The sequence below is a fragment of the Temnothorax nylanderi genome, unplaced genomic scaffold, assembly GCF_030848795.1.
Source record: "Temnothorax nylanderi isolate EJ_2023f unplaced genomic scaffold, tnyl_v1.0 TNYL_tig0023_pilon, whole genome shotgun sequence".
Lineage (NCBI taxonomy): Eukaryota > Metazoa > Arthropoda > Insecta > Hymenoptera > Formicidae > Temnothorax > Temnothorax nylanderi.
This window is the reverse complement of record NW_027249085.1, coordinates 1,111,537-1,139,362: the sequence shown is the minus strand read 5'-3', so window position 1 is coordinate 1,139,362 and position 27,826 is coordinate 1,111,537. Positions and strand designations below refer to the sequence as shown.

The window sequence follows — 27,826 nt, the reverse complement described above, 5'->3', positions numbered from 1 at the left end:
AATTACTAACTATACATATATAATTATTATTCTTGTATCAAAAATCTTAATTTTAACATTATTCTAAATTTTGTATCACTTAGCTGTTGCTTAGTCGAGCAAAATTATGATGTTATTTGTTATTCTAAATTATTTATCGCAAATACCTTCTTCATATTTATTGTGAATAACGTTTTTATATTTCCATTCCTTTCTCTTTCTCTTTCTTTCTTTCTTTTTTTCTCTAAAAATCTTTGATGCAATTTTTCTCATCTGCGAGTTTTATCATGTCATAAAAGGTATACATTTCCACGAAAGGTATACTGAAAATTGCTAGATATTCGCGTCTGATGCGCAAGCGAGATTATATACCTCAGTTCCGAGATCCAATACATCATGCATGGGACTTCCATTTCTATCACTAGGGTGTCGCGTCACTATCGACAAATATTTTATCCCGCTGGGACACGCGCATGTATACAAAGTATACAAGAAAGATGTCATAACTGAATTTCCATTCTATTTGTAATAACTTTTGTTTGAATTTACTTGTGTCTTTTCATCTTTTTGTTTTACGATGCATAGCATTCGCTTTTAGAGAAATTGGAGACGCATACTTTTGGACATTAATATCTTTGAATCACTCTTGCTATTGATATTCCATTGTAAACATTTTTCTGAACAAGTCTGACTATCTATGTACATCTTAATTAATTATAAATATATTTAATAAAAATATATTTCAAACATATTTCTATTAAATAATAGAAAAGTTGTAAATTGAATTTTATTCGTGTATGTAAAAAATAAAACTTAATCTTCTTATTTTCTTTACTTAACTTTACTTAACTTTAATTATTTTCGATTAAAATTTGCTTCCATAGGATTTAATGCGGCATTTCAACTGTCTATATAGATATAATAAAACTTTCGTTTCGGGCAAATCACTTAATATACATACGCGCTACATAAAAATTGTCAAGGTATCAGATGTTTTTCGATACTGAGACGTCCTACATAAATAGTAGGATTTTATCATAATAGAGTTTTGATATTTTTCAAGAAAAGGACTTATATAGATTCTTCGATGTATCCCACGTGGATTGCATTGAGGCGGACATGTAAAAAAACATTTCACCCGAGCGTATCGGGTAAGGACACGGCTCACGGCTCATGGTGAATAATTCCGTTCGCAGGTCCAGCTTGACTTGCGCAGAAGTGGGCCGGTCAGCCCCGAGGCTGTAGGCCAGTTCGTATTAAGTACTCGAGGACCAGGCGGAAGGAAATTCGTAAGAAAGAGACGGGCCAAAGGAGCGAGAGAGAAGGAAGTGGAATTTGCTAGAGAGAAGAAAAGAAAGCCGAAAAATTAATTGACTCCAAGCACCTTACGGTCAAAAACGAAAGAAAGACATCGTTCTAAAGATCGATCAACGTGTGCGGAGATAATTGCGTGACGATAATGAGACCGGTTTAGAGGTATCGCGTCGATACCGAGCGGAGATCATGATTCAACAATTGAAGAAACAAGGTTGAGAGATTCAACGAACGCAAAAGCGTCTGCGAATCAAGAGTGAAATGTTCCCGCCGGCTGTTTCTGAACGCGGAATTGCGAAGAGAGGTCCGTGTGGAGAAGAATAACGGTTAGAAAATTAGACGCCGGTCTGCCTCGAGGCAACTTACATTTTCTACCAGGGACTAGACGTGCGGAAAATCGTGAGAGAGAGAGAGAGAGAGAGAGAGAGAGAGAGAGAGAGAGAGAGAGAGAGAGAAGGAGGGACTCTAACCTCGTCAAGAACAAAGTGAAGTCAAAGCGAAGAAAAACGTGGGGTCGAGCGAGAGTAATCAGCACGCGCCATTCTAATGGATATGATTATAAAAAGAGTCGATTTTTAAATATTATTCCACCATTACGAAAATGTCTCATTTATACGCCTGTTGCAAAATATGAAAAGAAAGAATTGTTTGTATAAAATAATTTAAATATTGTATTTCTATGTGTCAAAGAGAAATTTTACTTATAGTAATTTCAGAGATCAATTTCAAGAACGAGAAAGCTAAATTAATTAAACGCTTGCTAATCAATTTAACGTGTAGGGCATGAGAGTAGAACGCGCGCAATCAAGGAATAACATTGACGTAGAAACGAAGATGTTGATTCAAACAAGAATAGTCTTACAGGAGAAATTATGCTCGTTTACTTAGGAGAAATTGACCACGCAGCATGCAATCGAAGAACCTGTTCTCACAGTGTGTGCAAACAAACAAATAATCTTAGAAATCACTCTCTCGATAAATAAATCTGAAAAAGAAAGATATGTGGTTGAAATTCTAACCAGAGCCATTAATTCAATTAATTGACGTCACTCATACACGTGAAAGACTTATGTAGGTAGTAATTTTAAAGATAATTTCTATTTGAAGAAACGCTCATCGTAGAGTATTCGAAATCGATTTGACTGACGAAGGTCTAAAGGCAGCTAAGGCATACGCAAATAAATTGACAAAAAGAGACATCATTTCGATAGATTCGCCTTCGAATACATCGTGAAAAGTATCAATTTGCGAGAGAATACGCGGAAGGTGGGACGCCGAGCCAAGGTTCGCGAAGACGCGTGGCTGATAGGTCAAAGATCGCATCGAGGACAGAGAGAAAGGACCGTGAAAGTTACGAAGCGGAGGTAGAAGAAAAGCCGACTTGAAAAGTGGATGGTGCGTCCCGGAGACGCGGAGGGACCGTCGTAAAGGTGATTCTCAAGTAGCATTTTAACCCCCGGTCCCGCGAAAGGAATAAATAAATAAAGAGTTCGGCGCCTACGTCGAAGGGAGATAAAAGCGTTAGAAAAGTAAGGCGGCGAAGTGGACGCGAAGATGAGCAGGCAAAGTGTACCACCCCCAGGCATCAATTCCTGCGAGAGGATCAGGCCGGAGCGACCCAGAAATACGATACAGAGGCTGGTATGGGGTCCCGGAACGCAGTTCCAGGTCGGTCATATCGGCATCCCGGAGGATGAGGGCTCGAATCCGCGGATGGCGTTAAGAAGGTACGTGGACCATATCTTGCGGAAGTTATTAAATTGCTCAGATCTATTGAATTTTGGTGTTTCGAAGCAGCGATCCTCAAACCTTGCAAAAATCGTATATGTTATTACCTGAAAAAGTGATAGTAGGTATTCGCGTAATCTTGTAAAAACTAGAAAGTAAAATTCGGTAAAGAAATTTATAGGAAATGAGCATATAAGTGCTATTAAAGCTTCAAAAATTTGTTTGTATAAAAATGGCATCACAATAAGAGAACGGGTTTGAGAATTGCTGTGTTAAAGACTTGTCGCGTTTCTGACTCAGTTTTAATTACACGTCTCCTGAATAAGAATATATCTTTCAAAGATCTTTATGCGATACGCATATATTTTTACGTTCGCAGTGTCGTTACGTTCTAGATGTGTCATCTTGTATAATGAACATACTGAACCCGCTAATTAAGAATAAATAACACGCGCCGCGGTTACAGTGCTACGGAGTACAGTGCTTTTATACATCATATTTACGAGAAGAATCGTAATAAAGGATTCTATGAGGCTATAATACGGTTTATAATTACATTTTGATTAACGTCGACGTGAGATCGTGACGCTCCGCTGTCTGCATGTAACTAGCATCGAATTGCATTGTGCCTTCTCTCCCCCAACCAAGAATCAGAGATAATTACCATCATATCCGTCAGACAGACAGTCGCGACGTGTAATAGGTTTATTTAATCCCGCTATACGCGTCACGCGCTAATGGAGCATCGAGAGGGGAATCAGCGTGACAATCAATTACGTAAAGACGATCGATCACAAATATAGCACGCACATGAAAACCATGCTGCAAAAAGCAACGATAAGAATTACTCGAATAATAACAGAAATAGAGACGTAAGCGGCGCGATAAATCTGCTTAACGCCGTTTCCTAATAGCAGTAATTCACGCGGTAATAAATCGCCAGCGGAACTATTTGTCTACGAGGTGAGATCAATTAAACGCGATGCAATTTCTTAATAACGGTAATTCACCATTACCGATTGATCGCTGTGCTTATGCGAGACTTAGCGGGCTAGATAATTAGTGCCGACAGTAGCCTTAATACGTTTCATTAATCCATAATCACGTGTGTATTGCACAATAAAATATTTATTACAATATTTATTAATCGTGATTAGGTGAAACTTTATCTACTTTCATCTATTAAAATTTATAAGCTTGTTTCATGCGCATTCAATCGGCTGCATCAAAGCTTTTTACAGTAATCTGCCTTTTTATAGTTTTTAAATGTGCATTAATATTTACAAATAACGGTCGCTGTAATTTCAATTTAATACGTGAAGTACCGTGACTTATATTTTTATTTCCCGAATTTGCTCCGATTTTAATTCAATTGTATAATCGGATTATAGAACAGAATATAAATTTTATATAGTCTCGCCTTTCAGTTGCATCCCATTACAGTTCATAAAATAAAATATCAGATATACATAATAGGACATTAATCGCACGAGAGATTTATATATATTTCTGATTAAAGTTGAATTATATAGTCATTACAAATAATTATAAATTCAAACTATAATCGTTAGTAAATTATTAGCGTACGTGCCGATATCATCCGATATTTCCACAAATCTCCTTTAGCAGCACCATCCATGTTACACAATTATAAATTTGTAGCTTTATTGTGTTTCCAAATCAAACCATTTTATAAGACATTTGACGACAATAATTTTTTATATTTTCATCACATTTGATGCGATTGTGTATTTGCCTGATTCCGTATATTGCTTATCTGACATGAAAATCATGTCTAACATAAACAGCATAACACAATAATCAAAAGTTTAGCATTGAAAGCGCGATAAAAATACAATCCTTTAAGTGTAAAACCTCTCGCTGCTATGAATATCGTACAATATATTTTATGCCAATTATCGTGTCTTCGTTGTCATGAATAAACATTACTTTCGTATATCTAGCTAGCAAATAAATGAGATTAATTATAGTTCACGTTAACTTACAGTTAACGCTTGATTCATTTTACTTTCCTGACACTGTTCTAAAATGTTAACGAAATTCTACCGACACGCTACCACAAACAGGATAACACGACAACTACATCCTTTCTTTCAGACTGCTAAGGTTGTATGAGGGCAGACAGTATAGGGAAGCAGCCGGGTTCCTAATGAAGCTGCCGCATTACACCTTAAAGGCTGCATTGCCGGATATTCCGGTGGACCTGTTGATCGAAACTCTACCGCACAGCCTCACCTTGCTGGAGGCGCTCTATTCCCGATTGGTGGAACTAAACGTCAGCGACACGAAGATCCTGCGGATCGAGCAGGTCCTCTGGAGGATAGTGCACCTGATATCGACCAGTCAAGATCACTTCCGACCGCGAATCTGGTGTAAACTTCTCGTGTCATTGAACAGATTATCGCCCAACACGAAGAACACGCTGTTATCGAGGAAACGTGCCCTAGAGAGAGCTGTAGAAGGACTCGGCAAGCACGGACTGGTGCCTTCCTCGCAGACGAATATCTCCGAGAATTCCGTTACACCGAATTTAGTACCATTGCCGATGGCACTGAAAGAGGAACTCGAGACACGAATGGAAGCGTACAAATTGGCGTTGCACAAGATCGAGAATTTCGGCAAACACGCTGGGACCAATAAAGGTACATCATTTCAATTGTCGTTAATGAAGCTCGCGTTAATGTTATCAAACATTATCGCGCTGTGAATCGATAATAATAATGTTTCTATAAACTCGTATTTTTACATTTAGTAATATCGTATTTTTACATTTATAGATGTTCAGACTATTGTCCAAAAGCTTCAAATTAAAGTCACAATATTACGCAATTTTCGTGACGGTATGAATAATCTAACAGTCATAATCATAAATCATATTCAGTTTTATACGACAACCGGCACATTAATCAATAGCGATAAAGATAGATGGTAACCATATATTCTTCAATTATATGTTTAATTATTCGAAAAATGAGTATTAATTATCGCTGGTAAGCAATTAGCAAAGCAATATTTTGCGATTATATGCTGTTTTTTTCGCGAATTTGCTTATATTTCCATAATAAGATTTGGCATTACAACCATCACGGCGATACATTGAAGCACATGATTATCATCGGCTGCAGCGTAATGAGATTAGCGTGCATCGCTAACTCCATCGGAATAAAGTTGTGCGCGGTCGTTTCGTCGCGCTGCCTGTATATTTGGAGCTCCGCGGAACCGTGAAGCATTGGATTTTAACGGAGCCACGAGCGCCATATTACGTTTACAAATGCAAATGGACTAATGTCGGGCGCGTGTTAAGCCATTTACATTTACATAGGGGACTGCACACTTCTCTCGTTCGTGGATAGCTTCCCACGACGCGCAATCTGAGACGCGTCATCACCGGGACGTTTCCGTATTAGAGAAAGGTGCTAAAGATGAGAGAAGTGTGCATGCGTAGAAAGATAAGCGACGCCGCATAAATATTGATAAATGTCTAGAGAAATGTTACTTTCACGGTATCATCCCGTGAAAATAAGTCCAAGATATCAGCAACTATTCTTTTTTGATAGTCAACTTTTATATCCTTTTAAATCCTAGTTTTAAACATATATTTTTGCAACCGATTGATTCCTTTCTTTAACCATTATAGCTTTTAATTGCTTTGATAAAACTATTTTAATTATATTAAAGCCTGTTTTTAATCAATTTCATGTTATTAGTAATCTCTAATCCCTTCATGTAAATTTAATTTATAATTTAATTTAGCAACAATTTAATTATATGTTAAATGAAATTAATGTCTTTTACTAGGAGATAGAAATTATTTCACGGCTTTATCGATTAGATAAAGAAAGGTATATTCGCATATTATGATATAATGGGCATAGACTGTCGTCCGAACTATAACTTATTGGAGCATGAACCTGTCGCAATTTGTACCTCGTGCGCGAGAGTGCGGATATGCCGCATAATTTAATTTTGTCTCATTATATAAAGGAAAGTATGGCATATTTAGTTATGATGTCAGATACTCCGCGATTTCGCTGTTCATGCCGGATATCGGGCCGGCTATCTACGTAGCCCGAGGCACTGTAAAAAGACGACGGTGGATGCAGTAATAATCGCCTCGCGCCATCATCGGTTCCGCTCTAATAATAAAAAATAATAATAACGACCGACGAGAAAAAGAGAGAGAGAGACAGCTAGAGATAGAGAGAGAAGCTCTGATCTTTTCTTACGCTTTTGTAGCGGATCAAGGTGTACAGGCGGCTTCGCATCAGCGGCAGCTTTCCCTGAAGTACAGCGAGATCCAGCAGCGGCTGATCGATAATCAAAGCCTGTTGAACACCTTGGAGAAAGCGGGCGGGCCGTGTAGCCTGGAGAATCTACTAGCGGAGCTGAAGCACCGGGTCGAGCAAGATAAGGAGGCGCTCCGGCAATGGACGGCCTTGAGGAAATCGACGTCCGGACCGACGAACGCGAAGAATCCGGCTCTCGCCGCCAGACTGTTGCAGTTTTCGCGGGGCTGCGCGCTCGCTCTACAGCTCATGAGCGAAGATAATCCGCAGGTAGGGATTATAAAAGCGTTTCCATCCGGACATTCCCAAAATGTAATCCTCGAAAACGCGCAAGAGAACATTCCTATCTTCCTTCCGCATTTTGTGAAAAAGATCAAATAAAGTTGCGCTCAATTTTAGAGATTAACTTGGATAATAAAATTATATTTGTAGGACAAATTCGACTTCAGATAGATGAAGAAATTACGCTTCAGGCTCGCTATCCCAATAATACTCGCGTAAGAGAGCTGTCACCGATTATATCTACCCACGAAACAATTCGCGGCGACCGTCTCAAGCGTAAAAAAAAGCGTGAAAGGGTTTAACACAGAAACGGCGGACTACTAGAACAATGGGTGCGTCGTATACGATCGCGGCGATTCATTTTTCGAGCTCCGTGAGAAGCCCGCATGGTCGGGATCGTAACAATAAGAATGGCAAAGAATCTGCGCCGTCAGGCGCGAGAAAATGACCCCGAAACATACGACAGCAACACGTGCAACTGCTACGATTCCCGCGAGATTGCGGCTTGCGACTCCGGCAGCTGACGCGTCCAAGACGGAGCCACGGACGATGTCAAAGGCGCCACATGTAACCACTGTGGAATCCCATAAGAGCCCCTACGGCGGACCTAAATTACACGAGTTTATTCCTGTGTACCTGCTTACATTCGATTACTCCCGGCTAAGCTGATAGTGGCACCGTAAACGCGCAAGCAACTCAATATCAATCGTCGAAATAAATTGCACGCGAATTAACAAATAAACGAGGCGGGATTATCAACCTGGATAGGGTACAAATTAAAACGAATATGGCAACGTACGTGAGATCTGTGTTTAAACACAGCGAGTTTAAACTTGAGCGAGCAGAAACTGTGCGGGCATAAATTATTTCCATCAATGGATATAGCACATATATAAAGCACATATAGCGCGTATTTGATACGCGAACGTTATCGCTCCGAAACTTGAGTCGGAATAAAATATTATTATTACGGCATATTAAATGGCCTACGCATGCGCTCGCACATGCGTTTCGTTAATAATAACGTACGCAACCTGCCCATTATTGCGAATCAAATAAAAGTTATTTTTTAATCGAGTGAAAAAAACGAGCGCGCGCTATGGGCAATGCGATTTATTGAAAATTCCATAACTCGCATGTTTTTCTTCTATAATTTACGATTGAGGACGCGATTACGGAGTTTCGAGTAATATTTTCTCGTCGAATTTATCGCAAAGTCAATATACAACATTCATGAGAGAAATGTTTTCGAGCGCGCGCGTGCGCGACGTATTAATGTACGCGAAGCGTTAATACGGGCGTTATGATTAATATCGCGCATATATATATTAGTGCCAAGTCATAAATTATCGCCGTTGGGAACGACGACGCACACGTGATAAATATTTCACGCGTCCGGCGTCCGGCGTCCGGCTGCCTGCCGCGTCCGTTTCGTCGCCGCACGGAGCTTCGCGGCGCAATAAAGATTGCAAATTGAATCCTGCGTCGTTGCTGGCTGATACGCCCAGGGTTTTCAGCGGCGTTTTGAAAAAACGCAAAACACAACATCCCGATCGCGACCAGTGCGATTTACGTGACGCGTCGCGGTGTAACAGGTCCGCCTACGGGAATAGCAATCTCTCTATTTCGACGGGCAATACGAGCGGCGAAATTAGTTTGCACACACATTACCTTTGTCTTCCCTCTTTTTGAGTGAAACAAGAATGGAAGGACGACGCTTTGATGACGAAAATAATCACGTCCAACTCGGTCGAGGACGGTATTCGGTGAAACGGCGTCTAAAATGTTTCCAGCGAAACGCACAACGTTCACCCTTTCACGAAATTTAGCGAGATTTCGGTTGGAAATGCGGCGAATCCTGCTATCGTCAGGTGTTTAAACGGATTCTCGATAATGAATGCGCACGGCGGTGCTCTCACGATTGCATTACTATCTCGTCAAATTGGAAACAAAAATACGCGAATAATTATCTTATTTACTCTCATTTGCGGACGGCAATAATGGGGAGTTGTAAAAAGAGTGGAAAGTGGCACCTAGATTGTTATATAACAGAATTGAATTGGAAAATCGGTCACGGCATGCCAAAACGCGTTAATTGCTTTCCATTGAGTGCATTTTAATTGGAAGCTCGGATTCGACTGCAAATCCCAATCGAAAACGAGTGGATCAAAGAGTGGTTGCTACGATTAGTATAAGTTTCTCCATAGTACATCCACTCGATTGGTTTCGTATGATAATAGTATTCTAGTCTTTCACGCGATAATCGGATAATGTAACGTAATTTGCGTGAAAGCAAAACGTTATCTTTTTCAATGTTTTTTTTATAAATTTAAGATATAATAAAAGATTGATTGACAAATAAATAATATCAGCTAAACAATTTTTGTTTCATTTGTCATAAGCAAGATAAATTCTAACATTTTTTCGCAGTTATCTCAGCCTATTCCGATATTTGCTAATTTTCAATTTCCCTGATTTTCTTTTTACTTTCCATGCCCACAGAAACACTGCTTAAGCATATAATAATTTAAAAGATAAGAAAGTTCTTCAAAGTTTTACGAATTATAATATAAAACCAGTGCAAAATTTAAAATTACAACGGATCCATCAAGTTAATATTTTAAAGATAGAAAGAAAGGGAACATGCCTTAAAAAATTAAAGCATAGTCAAGTCAGGTGTTTATCTCTAGTCAATCTCTAGATGAGTATCTCTAGTCAATAGAGATACTCGTTGCAAAGGAAATAAATATTCAAATATAAAAATGAATATTCAAAAAATGAATATTCAAAAATGTATAAAACTCTCTGCAGACGAAAAGACAGTGTTTTATAACCAAGCACTTGTGCGTCTGAAGCCTGTGCTACATCACGAGTTCTCCCGTGCAGGTTTTCCATTTGGACGAAAATCTCGGCGATGACTACGAGGAGGAGTCCAGCAGCGCTGGCTACCACACGGACGAGAGTTGTAGCCCGACTCCGGAGCCGGTTGTAACGGGTAGTAACTGCGAGGTACTCAGCGTGGAGGAAAATTGCTCAGATTTAACCTCGGCGAGTATCACAGTGGAACAGCTCGCCGAGAGGTACGGCGCACTCTACGCCCAGGCCAACTTGCATACCCTGGATGCCCTGGACGCCCTGGAGTCCCTCAAGGACGCTCCTGATTTAAAAGCGAAGATTCTCTACTCGGTGGTGGTGGTGAGTCTCATTTTAAGTCGAGTAATTGTAAATGGAACCAAAAGGTGCTTCTCTTTTCGCTAAAAACTGCGATATTACTTGTCAACTGAATAACTACTTTTTAATCGTACTTGAAATCTCATGGTCCTATTTCTTTTGAATAATATTCTAACTTTATTAACTTTATTAACAAAAAATAAAATATATCAATATAAATCAAATATTTAATCAAAAATATTTTAAGTAAAAGATAAATTTAAATTATATGATAAATTAATCAGCGATGTTCGACATATAGTATTATACATAAATCGCAAAATGAGAAGTCATACTAGACCAGCGAAAATCCTACTTTTTCTCGTCAATCAATTTAACGTGACTTTCGTCACATGAAAATGGCCGACAAAAGGCGCAACGATGCGTCCGCGAATTATTATATGAATAGCACTCGATCATCCGCAGAACCGTGTACGGATTAGCCACGTGCAGGCACGAAATTGTACGTATATTCACCGGTTGCACAATACGTCACTGTCCCGTTTCGCGCCTCTGTATTAATAAAATACGAATAAAAAGTTTTCCAGTAAATATACTTAATATTGCAGTCTAGTTTAGGCTAATACAGGTGGCCCTCGAATAACAACGGTATTTGAATTGCACGGGGTCTCGAATAGCATGGTAAAAAATTGACAACTCTTGAATAACACGGTCCTTGAGTTGCACAAAGTTGGAATAACACGTTCACTCAATAAAAAAAAATATACCCACATACGTAGATGCGGGGATAGAGCTTGTTGTTTTTTAAAAGTTTTTTTTATAATTCCATGGAACTGCCCTATTGTGTATGTATCTGGAATCTTGAATTGCGTAATTTTCAACAACACAGAACCAATTAATCGACGATTACCTGTATCTGTTTGATTTCGTTAATACACGATCATATGAATAATTAATCAATTAATTAAATTTGTAGGAATTCACGCTACGTAAAAGAAATTTGCTTATTTTGATTGCAATATAATTAACATTTTGGCAAACACGTGTTTACGCTAATAAATTACGCTAATAAAAATGCGATTAATACTATACGAGATAGTAATAACAATCATAACATACCTAAGTTTTCAATAGGCCTGTTGTTTTAGCTAAACTTCTTGCACGGTTCATCTTTTCTCTTTTTCTCTCCAACGTGAAAAGAAATGTTAAGTATATTGCAATCAAAATAAGCAAATTTATTTTACGTAGCGTGATTCCTACAAACAACTAATGATCCGTTATATATAATTTTCCATTTTTTATTTTAATTACTACAAACATACGATATAGGAAGCCATTTCGATTCCTCTGTTCCTATAAACGTACAATTAATTATTCCAGGATATTGCTTCACACGTAAATCAATAAGCGCCAAAATAAACAAATTTCAATTATTTCGTAATGTAATAAAAGATCCTTTCGTTTAAATCAATAGATGTAATTTAATTCTCGGAAAAATATTATAATGTGTGTGTTCACCGTTTATTTTAGAGAAATAAACTATAAAGCTATTTGTTTAACGTACACTGTAAACAAATTTGCATCCTCATATACCAGTTTTATACTGCAATTGCATATTGAAGCCGACGTGTGTGCGAATCTCGTTTGTATAATAAATGAGAAATAAATTCGAGAGACGATGGTGCGAAAAAAATCCACGAAAGTCATCTAAAAAATGAGCTATTAGTGTAATGCATACATAATTAAGCTGATACACACGTGCACACAAACCTAGATAAGCTTACAAGAATTGTATATACGTTGTCAAGAGCAAACGCAGTTCATGTCAAAGGTTTTAGAACATGCAGCGAGATATTGGGTTACACCCCAACTCACAGCGAAATCTGTTACACCGTAATTACATCGAGTGAGAGATTAAGCTATTTAATGTATATCCCGAAAAATTTTTCTCATATGCGTAACATAATTGTTTTATACCAAATCTTTTTTAATATATTACACGTGCATGCGTCGATGCGTTAATTTTGATAATTTAAAAACTCATCTGCATTTGAATTACGTAATCAAGCTGACATGAATATTTTTACTCGAAAGCAGATATTGAAAATTGGATAACATTTTTCAACTTTTTTAATCACACCAGCAATGTATTGCTCCTTTCAGATTCTGTTACTCCAAATATAAACACGTTTCTAAAAATAAAGTCGCATTAGTATCGCGTGTCAACAAGGATAATCGTACTATGAACTATCGTATAAGCTCGCCAAGCTCATTTTCGCGTGACATTGCATCACGAGTATCACGACATTGACTGTTACTTCGCAAATCGCTATGGAAACTGAATGTCGTGCTGTCGTGACATTGAAAGCTAACGACATCACATCAGCTTGATCATTTATCATTAGTAATATACAATAAGACATAACATATGTCTCTAAAAAATATGTTGGCAAAATTAGGATTTAGACTTTCCCATTACTGCAAATCCAAGTGTATTATTTTTGACTGAAACTCTTTTTACATATTTCTTGTGTGTTAAATTACGTCATTTACCATATTTAATCTCATTAATTTAAAAGTTAATACGTTCAATCGTGTTAAATGACGATTTAAAATGGTAAGGAATGTGTAAGAAGAATTTCAACTAAAATAATACACTTGGATTTACAGTGATGTGCGTATGTAAAAGAGTAGAGTTTGATGCTTTCAATATACCGCACGTGGGATACATCTCAATCAGACGCGACGAAACAGATAAATCGTAAACCTTTCACGCGCGTCCAGGATCAATTTCAATGTTCCACCAGCATCGAAAAAGTCGCGGTTGTGTGTCGTGAGGAAGACAGAGAGTCGACGAAATCTAATGGGAACGCACACACTCAGCCGAGAGTGTTGCGGTATGTCGACAAACACTTGTTCTCCACTTGCACTCTCACGTCAGATAACATGAAAGCCGGGTGCCAACGAGGACACCGAGGCCTGCACTCCGTGTGCAAGCGCGCGCTCCGTGTTTACACGTGCTGTAATCACGCTTTAAAGGCTACGCCATACCGGATCTACTACCGTGTTTCCTTTTCGTCGAGAATATTCCGCGAGCAATATGTATGTTATCCGCAGTCAATATCTTCCTTTCTCTCTCCCGCCCCCCTGGCAACAACTCAACGGAAAGTTGTCGTTTTCCACAACGTTTAAATATTAAATTTCGATAGACAAGTTTATAATATCAAACTTTTTTTAATTAAAGTTTGCGCGAAGTCAAGCAGATAATGAGATCCTGCTTATCTATCCCTGAAATTTAATTTACAGAAGCTCCTCTATTTTCAGTTGCTCGCAATTCAGACTGTTGATGCTTCGCTTGCTCTGACGAAGAGAAATCGCTCTCTTTCTCTTTTTCTCTATCAAACTGATCAAGACTAATTATGTGTGAAGGAATAGAAACGTGAAGTGCGTATAAAATATGATTCTGTGCATTTTTTTTTTCGAAAGTAGAGAATACACGAAGGAGAAAAAATTCGTTCAATTTCAGGTCATGACGAGTGCGATTTAAAAGAGTGAGAATACAGGGCGCACGATAGAATCAATAGAATAGCGACGTGCAATATTACATCTAAAAATCTATAGATCTTCGGATCTCACACTGTGTAAAGAAGTGATAAATTTCTTTTATCTGCTACTTTAAACCGGTATTTACAAAGTAAATTCTTCATTGTAGATGAAGCGTAAAGCGACCCATTTCGCGTCCGCGCCGTGTCGTCTCGTTGATCCAAATAATTTCATTATAGCGGAAAACTCTATTTTATGATCAACGGAGTCTTTGAGCAAAAAATTACCGGCCTCTCGTACGACATATACTCTTTAAAATTTTAAAAGCGGCTATTGCAAATACGTACAAAAATTCAAATTAATTACTCAAAGGGGTGTACGCGAATATTAATATTAATTCTTGATGTTTTTTAATTAAACGAATATTTCTTGCGTTAATAACTGCACTTTATATACAGACTGTATTTTATGATCGCGTAATGAAAGTAATTGCAGTATAAACGGGAAAAAGTCGGTATGCCTTCGTGAAATATTAATCCGCATAAAAACACAAAACTCTTAATTAGCAGCAGAATGCAAAGTGCGAACGGAGTGTGCTTTAAAATTGCGCAAGTTTTCGGAGAAAATTCCATTATTTAAAACAAAATGGGTGTTTTGCAAAACAGTACGTTCGAACTCCATCTCCAGCGTATTGGCTTTTAATATTTCTTTTTATTTGTAAGTGGAAAGTGAAACGCAATGGGGGGAAAAAAAGTGTAGCCGTGAACGAGAGTGCGAGAGATAACTTTTTATACGCGGGAGTTAATCTTAAAATGAATTTCGAGCAGAGGATCGACGGTTTTTGTATATATAAGTATGCTGCAAGATTATTTTTACTACCACCACGCACCTGTCTCCCGCCCGATCGATGGACCATTAACGTCAAAGCCGCCGGGGAGGAAAAGAGCGAAGAGATGATCGGGTGGTGCGAAAGAGGGGAGCCGAAGGGGAAGCACACTTTTGCGATAGAGCATACTCGGCAAGCGACGGAGAAAGAGAGAGAGACGCCTAGTCCGTCAGCCTGAGGCTATTAGGTACTTTGCATATTTACACGGATACATACAGGTGCCTTTCACACGGATATCTGGGAAATCGATGAACTAAAATAAATATCCACGAAGAAAGCGACACACACGCGCTAACACGGACTATTCCTCCTCGATACCTCACGCGCGCGCGTTTATGTCACCTTGTAGAATGGACTGCTGTCACTTGGTCGATAACCCGACGATTCGCAAAATACATATTTTCCCCGAGAAGTGCCACCACGTGTGATTTCGACGACGATGTCAGGAACTGGTATGGTGGCCAAGCCACGAATCCAACACGCGTCGTTTTCAGACAAGCAACTAGCAACTAATTCCATTGTGAATATACAGTGGATTTCAATCGACGATACGATTTATACTAATTATAAGCCTGAAATAGCTTAATGTATGTATGTACTTTATCGCTACCTCTCATGCAAATATCCCCAAGACAGGATAAAGCATTGAAGGACGAACGAAATATTGGCAGCCACTGATCGACATTTCAAAGACCCGAAATCCAGAAAAATGTCCTTTGAAGAAAGCTTCTTCGCCGCTTACTGTCGTATCAAATAAAGTACGAAAGGCAACCACTTTCTTAAATAATGCAGACGAGATATCTAACTTGCTTTTCCGCCGGTATTTCCGTCGCTATCTCGTTTCGCGCACAGATTTTCCGGTAAAATAAGCACGGCGGAGGCACTTCCTCACTACTATTTGCCTCGTGCATTTTTATTTTCTTTTACGAGGAAGCTTTCATCCTCATATGTATCTTGAATGTGTTTGTAGATAGAACGCGGCGACCGTAAAGGTGTGCCAGTGCTGATAAGTCATTATACTTTCTTAAAACAAGATTAGTTACAATATCAGCTGTGTTAATTTGTAGATATCGACTTGAAATTGTCCACGAATAAACATTTAAATCATTTTAAGTTAATACTAATAAATTTATCTATGGTAACTTTTGCTGATATCAATATCAAGAATCTTGAAAGTACAGAACACTTATAATATTAAACTTTATATGCGCGAGAGTTAATATTAAAATAAATTTCGAATAGGGAATATTCCTCCGATACGTATAAACGATATTTCATATGTATAAGTATTCTACACTACAAGATCAAGAGATGCAGTCTCGCGCCAAGTATATTTTTCATCAGATATATCTTTTCATAAGCGTTATTTTTATTATCACCACCGACTCAATTCTACGAGATTAACTTAGAATTGGTAAAAATGTGGAGGCATAAGAAATAATTTATGAATATAAATAATTTCTTTAACGATAAATTACTTTTTCGATTAAAGACAAAATACCGACATGTGTTTGAAAAAAATATTTTACGTGTCGTTTCACATAATAATCATTTTGTAGAAAATTTAAGATCCTATAAATGCTGACGAATTAATGATATAACTAGAAACAAAGTTTAATATTATATAATAACGATAATGTCGAAAATTACGTGTATATTTGTTAACTATTCAGTTAAATTGTTTTAAGTTTTCTCAACGTTCAATGAATCGAATTCTGCAAAATACAACCAACTGATATTCAAAATATTATTTGCGTTGCTTTCTTGATACAATTGCGAATGTGATAGAGCAAGGTATATCTATATACAGCTGACAGCCTATCGCCTCGCGGCTAATATGTTGCATAGCGGAAAGATGGCTTTCACACACGAATACGCGAGAAGCATATGCGATAAAATAGATATTGTAAGGCGTTTTTTTTTTTTCTATTGGAGACGTTTTTTCGCTCTTTCTTACACACCCACGCCCACTGTACAGAGTGTCCCAGAAATACTGCTCCTCTCGACTGTAAATGAGATGAGAGAATTTGTTAGAGAGATAATCGTTTGTTAGAGACTGCAATTCCTCACGTCGCTGCTTACACAAATAACAGCTTCAGCAACCGATTACAATTCAATTTAATGCTGCGGTATGGACTGAAGCCCCACGCTACATTCAGCCGGCCGTCACGCAGAGCAGTCAAAGTCTAACTTTAAGTTCTAACTCAATCTCGTGGGATTTCGTGTATATCAGCAGTTCTCTAACTTTCGGCATTCTTGATGTTAATATTTAATATCAACCAAAAGTTATCATGAATCTGTAAATTAACTATAACAATAACTTGAATGCTCCTTCATGATAATTGACAATTGATATCATTTTCAAAGTTTTTATAATAATACGTATTTATAGCTCTCGATTTATATTAAATTGGATAAAATAATTGCGATCATGAAATATAAATCTTTTTGAAATAAATTACCGATAATATAATATTTCTACATTATCGATTCAAATGTAATGAAATATTAGGGCACGATTTAATCAGGATATTGTTACAAGTTTCGTTACGTTGTAATTTTAATGTTTTAATCAGAAGAATGTTTGCGTCAAAAGTTTTTAAAGTCGAGGTTTTCAAACTCCTCGTGAATCAACTTCGACAATATCGATTTCTTTTAAGCAGTAGAGAATACTGAGTTACACAAACGAATGGAGAAGTTAGACCGCATTGTGCTCCTAGTAACATACCAATTAAAGTCTGGCTAGTTTCTCTTTAAAAATTCATAAAAATATCTTGTAAGTAAAAAATGCACGAGTTGTAATATAGCAAACGCGAACGTTTGTATGCCTGTAACGGTACCGGATAAACAGTTAGCCGTTTAAAACGAGCCGTTGTTAAAAGCGGTAATTCATCAACAATGCTCGTAAATTATCACCGTAAACCCGATGGCGAAGAGGATTCTTTCGTGTCATGTGATTCTACGGAATGTCGTCGCAATTACGCGATAACCGGAAAAACGTAGAAGAAACACGCTCGCGTGCCATCTAATTAAAGCAACCGGTATTTTTATGACAATAACTTCAACGGTGCTCCGATTTGCACAGATTACGATCGACATATACTCCATAATAAGTACGACAGCGGTAAAATGTGTTAGTAACAATTTTTAATAGAGTACAAAAATTGCTATCAACAATTCGAGCAATTTGAATATAAATATGTTGAAAATTTTGCACATAACATCAATTTTCGAACAAATATATAATACAAATATATCTCGTGAATGCAGAGAAATTAAAAGAAATTGTCATCGTGTTTGGAATTACATTAAATATGTGAACGAGTATGATTATCGCGATTATTTAGCACAAGCAAAGATTAATAACTCAGAATAAAACTCGACTTTTAGTGAATACTTCTCAACATTTTAGGTTTTGCGACACTGTTGCCACATTTTCAAAATATGGTAAAGGATAAAAAGTTGTCATAAATCCTGTGAAAATTATCAAGCATAAGTATAATTATCATTTACTCGATAAGATATAGAAGATACAGTTTTTAATAATATCTACAACTTCGCAAAGTGATGTTTATTAAATATGGTTGTATTAATTCGATATCATAAGTATCATAAAATTTTCGCATAAAGAAATTATTTAATCGTTTGCACAACGATCTCAACGTGGAGCGTATATATTATGTGTCGACGTTAATCATGAATCAGCGGACGTGTTATAAAACCTGCCGCAACTCTAATCTCTACGTAAACATCCGTTCATGATAATCGTGCTGCATATTGAAAGGATCGCACACAAAACGTGCCCAACTCCTTCCGCATTCTGCTCTATTCATCTTAAATATCTTAATAAACCACAGAAGAGATTTGCAGTGTCTCGTCGAGAAGACGCGCGTAATTTACACGCGCAACTATCTAGCGACATAGATATTTTAGAACGGAATTAAAGGGCTTACCAATTGCGGCGTCAGTTAACCGGCATGTCTTGCACCTTTGCAGCTCTCGTGGCGTCTAGCCGGCATGGTCCAGACGTCGAGGCGCCTGGAAGCCTTGAAAATCCTGAACGGCGCGACCGCGGCCCAGACGGCGGCGGCGACTCCGGAGCTCGATGAATGCATAAAGCGACAGCTGGCCACTTCCGGGGCGCAAACCGGTTCCCGCGAGGTCGCCGAGCAGGTGGTCAACCAGTTGGAGAGGACACTGTACGACTTTCCGTGCCTGCGTGGCTGCGTCGAGGTCAAGAATTACGCCACCGCGTGCTCCACTTTGGCCTGGGCGTGCCTGGCACGTTCCACGCCGTTGGTGCTCGATGCGGCGCAAAGTCTGGAGTTCCGCCGAGAGATACACGTGAGGCATCACGCCTCGCCGAATCCGCACGGGACCAGGATCAGGTCGGTCCTGTGGCCGGGACTTCGGGAAGGTTGTCAAGGTCCCTGCCTTCACCGAGCCGTCGTGCTAACTTGTTAAAGTACTGCGACTTTTCTATAAAAAAAAGAAATTCATGCAGAATTGTCTTTCAAAAACATATTCATGATACGAAAACATTTTTCACATACATGAAATTTTTTAAGTGCAGGTAGTCTCCACACTGTAGAAATCAGCCCCAGGTAAATGAAACTGTACAATGATTTTCTAATGATTTAATTAAATATAAATTAATAATAAAATAACATACTCATATATTTAATAATCGCAGGACAATTTATCTCCGTTTCAAATATCTATTTTAGTATATTTTGAAGAAAAGTATCAATAAAACTTATGCAGATTTACATAACACATAATTATAGCATGACACAAATAATTCAGATTTGTGCAATTATCAATTTACAATTTACAGACGTATAACCGTCTCTCTGTAGAGTTTTCAGAAGTGCAATTTGACAACGAAAAGAGAGAGATGTACGTAGGTCGAACTCGCTAATTGAATGTACGATGAAAGGCAGAGACAATAACGCGTGGGATGCTGCACCGCAGCATGCTCCAATTTCATTCGCGCTTATGATATGCATTCTACACCGTTGACACTTGACGCCGCAACCGGACCTTAAATTTCAGAAACGTATCTCGGGCGTGCTGCTCGCGGTTCCGCTAACCGCGGAATCAAGAATTCAGAGTAGTATGATATGGTATGTTGCGGTGCATCAGTCCACAATTTTTATTTACACAAGTCTTATCTATATCACATTGTCGTAAAGAAGAAAAATGAAGATTGACATTGAACGTATCAATCGATACGTTTGATCAAAAAAAAGATGACGAATGAAAAACAATTACGTAATATACCATATCATAAAATAAATGAATAAGAAATATTCATAAAAATATATAAAAATGTGCATGTTTGTCATATTTAATAAAAGATTAACTCTAAAATAAATTATTTATTATTTTCTCGTGAATGATATTATGTATCTTTATATTATAAAACACTTACGTTTCTCCGATAATTGCTGTACCTGTAAAAGACTTTCTTTTCGATTTAACAACTGCCGTTTTAAGAAAAGAAATTCTTTAATTTGACTACTTATTTCTCGAAACTTGAATAGATTGCACAGATAACACAGATATACCTATTTGTTATAATCAAAATACGATTATAGAATGTAAGAATATAATAACGATAGGAAATAAATGGACCATTAAATATTGTATAACGCTAAGAAATATTAATATATATTTTTATTTATATCTAAGCTAAGGGACTTTAATGCTCAAATGTATGAAATTTATATTAAATTATACTATTATATTTCGATATAATATCGTCGACTATATTACTCTAACAATAGTCGACATAATATCTTAATAATCAATAAGCTCTATTTTATAATTATAACAAAGCTACTGTGTGTATTATTTTGGTCGCTACAAGTTTATATTAAAATCATGTACATTAACAATAAAAATGTTAATAAAAATGTTTAGCGAAACGTTTATCACGACGTTTATTAAAATATATCTCAAAATAATTGTAGGACCTTTCCAATCGGGACAGAGAGAAAAGGGCGATATTAATTACGAAGATTGATCAAGGCAGAAATTCTAACGAGTCAAATTTAAGCATAATTGGCGCAATTTCGTCTAAAGAGGAAGTCTTAATATACATACACCACCGAAATATACTATATGACTGAGACGAGAATTATATGCTTTAAGAATTTAGCTGTTCCAATTTCGTTCGACATTAATATATCTATATCGTCAAACGATTTTTACGTTCTTATCGATAAACTTAACATGTAAATATATTATAGTAAATTATAATTTTTAATTCGATGTGTCTTCACATTATCAATGATATAAATTAACATTTCTAATATATAATTTCAGATGTCAACTCAGTTCATCCATTACATTCTTTTAAAAAATAAAACAATTTTTTTCATAAAACAATAATCTCTTATATCTTATAAATAACCATGTTATATGTCCAATTAGGCGATTTTAAAATAAGAATGACGATTAAGATTTCAAGCGAATAAACATAATTCAAATATGTGAATTATAAAACGTGATTAACAATTTGCAACGCCTCTGAATTAGTGATATCAATTTTCTCGCTGTTGTTGATTTAACGTATTTTTGGAATGTGATTGAAGAAGAACAACAAAAGAACTAAAAGAAAAAGATACGAGATTGTTACTTTACCCGTTTAAATCTCTCGAGACTCTATACTACTCTCTTGCGTTTTTATTGCGAAAACAGGTGCCTTCGATATGTTTTCGTACAACATCGGCAAAAGTTTTCTGCGTATCCGTCCTACATTTTTTAATAGCGTTTATAAGAAATACACTGCAAAGATATGAAAACATACTGGAAACATATACAATCGAAGTGAATAATGTAAATTCAGCAGTATAGTAAACACAACATGATTATCTGACATATTATTAAGTAATGGAGAATACACGATAATCTCGTATTTAAAATCCAAGATTTATTCTTGTTAACGCAGAGATAAAGATTTGTGGAGTTGCTCGGTGAAATAATCAATGAACAAGCTTGTAGTTTCGAGAGTTTATTATAAATCTCATAAGGGTTCCTATGTACACTCTTAGGTATGTCTCTAACGTTTCTACTAATCGAAGTATAAAAGTATGTCCTAACGATTATTCGTTTAGTCCTAAATAATTATTGATTTAAATTACATTTTTTGTATTAATAGGAAAATGAGCCAATATTGTAATATATATACCACTTTTCTCGCAATGGTATAATGTACAATTTTAAAAATTAATAACTATCCTCGACAGACCTAAACGAATAGATCGACTGACACTGGAAATCACTTTGGTCGAATTATTTGATCGTCTCTAATCCTCATTTATTATATGATGGAAGGTCGAAGTAATATTTCTAGCTCGATATATATATATGCTATGTATATATCCCAACAAAGATTTAATATAAAGGCAACGTAATATCATCCTTAATGGATAACATCAGAATATATTTAAATCTATGTAATGGCAAATGAGAGGTCTTGAATGCAAGAGTTTGACAAATAAGGTTACATGTGAAATGAGATTTTTTTTCAAAGATATACATTTTCTCTTTGTCATTTCTTGTTTTGCTCTTGAGATACACTGTATAATAACGTACAATTTCGCATCTATATCTTATATCTTCGATTTTTACAGTTGTCGACTTTTAGATGTTAATAATTTTCGATAAATGTAAGTATTCTTATTCCGAATAAGTTGCATGAATAATTATCACGTTCTTTTTAAAAATATATAGAAATAATTTGTATCAATAAAAAAATTATATACCTAATATTATATAATATCCAATTATTGAATCTTCTTTTATGTGTATGGATTGTTTATAATAATCAACAATATTTCATTATATAGAGTAGGTCATAAAAAGCTGTTATTATAAATGCAATAGTAACGTTGCAACTTATCTGGTAGTAACAATTTGCTAGAAAAAATATATATATATAATTTCGTATTATAATTAACTTTCAGAAATTTGTTCGTGATAACTCAATTTGTGGTGGACACAATATATTTTTAATCACCTTGTCAAATTCAACAAATTACAAATTAGAAATATAAATATTATATTTCGTTATTAAGAATTAAACACGGAGAGAGAGATATCTTTCTAATATTACATATGAGTATTACATCGTATGAATAAGCGTCGGATATGAAATATGAATTTTCTAACGATAATATCGATGAGATAACATATGCATAAAACAATATTCAAGAAATTATTCCCAAATAAGCATTCTGTTAGATTAATATGACGCTGCGTTACGGAATCTTTTTTATTTATAGGAGTAAAAGCTATTTATCATGATCTATCTAAAACAATGACATTAAAGATAATTATAAATCATAAATCATAGGTCGGAAACATATACTAAAATTAAACACATTACATTTCTGTACATGTGGGCTTTATCATATTCTATATTATACCGCATTAAATGTTGGTACATTTCATAGAATCAAGTCTTTATTTGTAAAATAGTCATGTCAAAAGTTAATAAAATTGTACTCTTCACCATATAATTTCTTCTTTCCTTTCTAAATGACTTTACCCCAAAATTGACATCGAAAAATTATGCACTACAACAATTTTAGCAATTTACATGGTGGAAATAGCATTGAATTCTTCTAATTTAATTGTTGAAAATGTAGCTACATTATATTTTAATGAAATTTCGAAAAAACTTTCCGAAAGTTATAGAAGAAATACACCCCTGTTCAAGAAAATTTTAGAAACAATAAAATGAGGATACAGTTATTTTTAATTGATTAATTAGAAAAGAAACTATTTACTAGCAATAGGTAAAATCAATGCTTCTAATTGTGTATTTTTTGGTACTTTTCTCGAAAATATAAAAATTTTTCCCCTTTTTTTCTGTATAATGACACATTGACTGTCCATGATAGTTTACATGATAACACACCATTTTTTTGTACTCTCAGTTGGTTCAGCCGTCATTTTATTGTCATCATTCTTTATCCCGCTAATGTCTAACTTGGTAGATTCGAACTTATAAGGTGTGGCTTTCGGCGTGGATACCTGCATGCTAGGTATGCGCAAACCTTTCAACAGATTTATAGATGTACTTAGTAAACTACCCTCTCCATCCGATTTCTGCTTTTTCACCGAGCTCCAATTTTCTGTTTCAATTTTACGTTTCCTGTCCAATGGGCTACCATTCGTAGAGAAACTGCCGGATAGTAAACCGCTACCATAATGTAAGACTTTAGCTTCTGTTCCTTCATCCTGCGGCATAGACATAGTCGATGTATTCACGAAAAGAGAACTATTCGGTGATATCCTTCTCTCACGCAAAGTAACGTGACGCAGTCTACCGATGGAATGTCTTCCCGAGATGTTTCTCAGCGTCTTTCCAAATGACAGGTCTCTTAAATGTTGACTCGGCATGCCTTCCGAATTGCTTACGTCATAGAGCTTCGAATTATCTTTCAGACAATCGTTGAGTCTGATTTGTACATCTTTTAGCATTATAGATGAATCGTAAGAAATGAATGATGCATCATTTGCAGCGTCATCAATCCTTTCTTTATCCTTCTGTGAGTCGCTCTGTGTAACGGATTCCGACGTTTCGGATACTTCCGACGTTGTGGATTCAACAATGTCGACCGAGTAGCTCTCATTATCGGTTTGAGCTTCGCTTCGCATCTCTTCTTTTTCATTTATACCGTTCTTCATCTCCTCCTGTACCGGAGGCAATTCTTCTCCCTTATCATTGTCCTTTGGTTTATCGTCTAATTTTTCTTCTCCATTGTTTACCAAACTTTGATCAATTTCATATGATAATTTAATGTCATTCGCATCTTGCTCTTCCACTTCTTTGGTTTCAGCATTAACATTTTCTAATAAGACTTCCTCTTTTTCTTGTTTTTCTTGGGAAACAGTTTTGCTCTCCACAAATATTACTTCCTGGTTAGTTTTCGTAGAAGTTTGAAGTTCGCTTGACATCTGTTCGGAGGAATGATCAATATATTCTTTGCTTAAGGTAGATTTCTCAGCTTCAATAGTTTTATTGTTACTGTTCTCTTCTGTAACATTTTCTTTGTGAATTGAAACATTCAATTTGACTTCAGCTTCTTCCGATCCCGGCTGCATGTCTGCACTTTTGGTTTCTGGATTTTTCATTAGTACTTTTAATTGCTTTATTGCTTGATGTTCAACTTTTGCTGGAGGACGAAGTTTGCTCTATAACATACATTATTTCCACATTGCAAAGACCCAAGAGGCAATGCAAAAAGAACTTAACAAATAATTGAAAGTCATAGACTTATCATTAGCATGAGCTATTTGTGCGTTTCAATAAATTTACAATTATTTTGTGAATTATATTTAATTAATATTCTTATTTATGCATAATATTTATGCATATTTTTCTACAATTTTAATTATATTAAATCTGAAAGATATATGTAAATATATATGTATATAAGCAAAAATTTTGCTTATAAAATTAGCAAGTAAGAATCAAATTGTTACTAAATATTAATAAATAAATTAATACAGATAAAATATTTTTATATTACATAAAATTAGATTTGTCAATTAACTTTCTTACTGTCTCTCCCTTTCTTTCCATTTATTTCTCTATATATAAATTATAAAATGTAAGGAGGCACAGATATGTAAAATTGTTAATAGCTGATAACATACAACATTCTTTATGAAATATTTGATTTAGCTAAGAAAATAAAAAAATCGACCTGTAAACATATTACACACAAACAATATCAAACCATTATAATACATAAAATGGTATCGTTATAAATTCGAACTGTGTGATAAGCCCATACCTAATCTTTTAAAAGATAACATTATCTTAATAGTAAATTTAATAGAGGTTCTTAGTAGAGTATCAGTGTTGTTTTTAGAAATTAATACTTAATATTGTCCAAACAGATAAAGCACAACACATTAAATACATAAAACGTAATAAATTTCAATCATTGAATATGTTAATCATGAATATGTTATAACATAATCTCTAAATATATAATTATTTAATATTTTTATATTACAATCAAAATAATCATATTATATACATGTATTGTTTCAGATCACAATTTTAAAATATATCATAATAAAATAAGGAATTAAGAGAAATTAAAAGTCTATACCTTAAAATTCTTTCCTGGTCCAGGCGGTATTTTTTTCTGTATTCCAGTCAGTTTTGGCCTAAAACAAAAATAAGATATTCACAATCAATGAAGAGATAAGCCATGTTGCAAATGGCCTTTGAGCAAGAAATGCTGGAGGTGATGAGAGGAACGAATTTAAAAGTAAAGAAGGTAAACCAAAGTTTCTCATGTCTAAAAATGAAAAAATCTTTTTTTTTTTCTTACATGCATCGTCATAACATTCTCTTTGTAAAATAAGAAATCTAAAAAACACATTGGTGTCTTGTTCATCAATCTATTTCATCTCAAAATGTCTTAAAATAGATTCGACTTGACTCTTACTTTATAAAGTTGATATCTGGATTACCAGCCAAATTAATTCTTCATTTCAAAATTCTGTGACACTTACATGATACGATTACAGAGTATCGCAGAGATATATTTAAGAAACGCTACGAGATGTGATCTCGATAGCCCCCAGTCTCCCAATTCATTAGCAAACAGTTACAGAACACAAAGCTCCGACACCCTGTAAACTACAGCGGCAAGCAACCAACAAGTTCCAGGCGTTGCATCGAAATGCCAAATTGCGCAAACAGTTTACAACTAAATCCGCCAACTCCACTCCAGGATGGCCCAGGGAGAGTTGACCGGAGGGCAAGACTCGAGAGAGAAACAAGCGTACGTACATCCCGCGCGGACTGAGAAACTCTGGCGGAACTTGCGATTCGCTGTTTTTGCTGATTGTTTCTACAAACCTGTTCGAAATCTCGGACTCGCGCTGTCTCTCGGGCAAGCTAGATTCAGAAGCTCTCGACGCCGCGGTCGTTGCCTTGAGCCTCCGAACGTACAAATTCCTCTCATCGCCCCCAGGGGCCGCCTTCTTTGGCGTCTTACCCATGGCCACGACTGCGATTAGCGGCGTGCCTATTAGTTGCGCCCGATTAATCTCCACGCCCTTTTTTTTCTTTTCTTTCTGTATTATCCGATCCTTACTTGCGTGCAAACGTGAGGAAGCCCGCGTGAGGTCCCCTACTTATAGCGTATACGGCAAGTTAAGATCTTGCTTCTACTATTGCTCCACTCGCACTCTCTCACACACGCATACACACGCTCTCTCTCTCTCTCCTCTCTCTCGCTCTCTCTCACTCTCTCTCTCTCTCTCTCTCTCTCTCTCTCTCTCTCTCTCTCTCTCTCTCTCTCTCTCTCTCCGCTAGCTCTCGCCTCCTCCTCCTCCGCTCAAATATTAATAATCGCCCTTTCTTACGCTCGTCGCGGCCGATTACTCGCGACGTGGACCTCGCCGTACGAATGCGGGCGCCGGTATCTCGTGCACGAGAACCGGGAGAGTGGGACGAACGGCTCCGTCGAGTTCAAGCGCACATACGTACTACGCAGGACGCCATACAACCGCCGACCGATCGCACGACGAGAGGGCACGATGGATGCGAGCACGTGCGCAGGCGCGGATGCGCGTC

General features: G+C 36.5%; 3 protein-coding genes across 7 annotated transcripts in view; 1 reads left to right on the top strand and 2 right to left on the bottom strand.

Moving 5' to 3' along the window:
• LOC139769560 (dopamine receptor 1-like) overlaps nucleotides 1-19,305 on the bottom strand; it is a 145,777-nt gene extending 126,472 nt beyond the window's left edge. The window contains exon 1 of the mRNA XM_071700734.1: nucleotides 19,164-19,305. The gene's annotated coding sequence lies outside the window, so the exon portion shown is untranslated. The remainder of the gene's footprint in view (nucleotides 1-19,163) is intronic.
• Nucleotides 704-21,146, top strand: LOC139769556 (uncharacterized). The gene is made up of 5 exons (XM_071700722.1): nucleotides 704-3,020; nucleotides 5,140-5,684; nucleotides 7,279-7,598; nucleotides 10,497-10,805; nucleotides 19,207-21,146. Exons 1-5 carry the CDS (start codon nucleotides 2,848-2,850, stop codon nucleotides 19,672-19,674), a joined length of 1,815 nt encoding a protein of 604 aa, XP_071556823.1. The 5' UTR covers nucleotides 704-2,847; the 3' UTR covers nucleotides 19,675-21,146.
• A 1,066-nt stretch (nucleotides 21,147-22,212) lies between these two features.
• On the bottom strand, nucleotides 22,213-27,751 carry LOC139769557 (uncharacterized). 5 transcript variants are annotated; one of them, XM_071700726.1, is made up of 4 exons: nucleotides 27,616-27,751; nucleotides 27,107-27,275; nucleotides 26,349-26,406; nucleotides 22,213-25,419 (listed from the first exon to the last, which is right to left on the bottom strand). In XM_071700726.1, the coding sequence occupies exons 2-4, from the start codon at nucleotides 27,247-27,249 to the stop codon at nucleotides 24,124-24,126; spliced, it is 1,497 nt and encodes a 498-aa protein (XP_071556827.1). In that variant the 5' UTR covers nucleotides 27,250-27,275; nucleotides 27,616-27,751; the 3' UTR covers nucleotides 22,213-24,123. The 5 variants fall into 5 exon arrangements, with proteins under 5 accessions (XP_071556827.1, XP_071556825.1, XP_071556824.1 ...); XM_071700724.1 differs by having other exon boundaries at nucleotides 27,107-27,380; nucleotides 27,616-27,743; XM_071700723.1 differs by having other exon boundaries at nucleotides 27,107-27,383; nucleotides 27,616-27,739.
• Nucleotides 27,752-27,826: the final 75 nt, after the last annotated feature.

Coding starts and splice junctions, on each gene's coding strand:
- LOC139769557 (XM_071700726.1), bottom strand. CDS start 27,249: ATGGGTAAGACGCCAAAGAAGGCGGCCCCTGGGGGCGATGAGAGGAAT. Junction 26,407..27,106: donor GAGTCCGAGATTTCGAACAG/GTTTGTAGAAAC, acceptor TTTTTGTTTTAG/GCCAAAACTGACTGGAATAC. Junction 25,420..26,348: donor GACCAGGAAAGAATTTTAAG/GTATAGACTTTT, acceptor TGTATGTTATAG/AGCAAACTTCGTCCTCCAGC.
- LOC139769556 (XM_071700722.1), top strand. CDS start 2,848: ATGAGCAGGCAAAGTGTACCACCCCCAGGCATCAATTCCTGCGAGAGG. Junction 3,021..5,139: donor CCGCGGATGGCGTTAAGAAG/GTACGTGGACCA, acceptor CCTTTCTTTCAG/ACTGCTAAGGTTGTATGAGG. Junction 10,806..19,206: donor TTCTCTACTCGGTGGTGGTG/GTGAGTCTCATT, acceptor GCACCTTTGCAG/CTCTCGTGGCGTCTAGCCGG.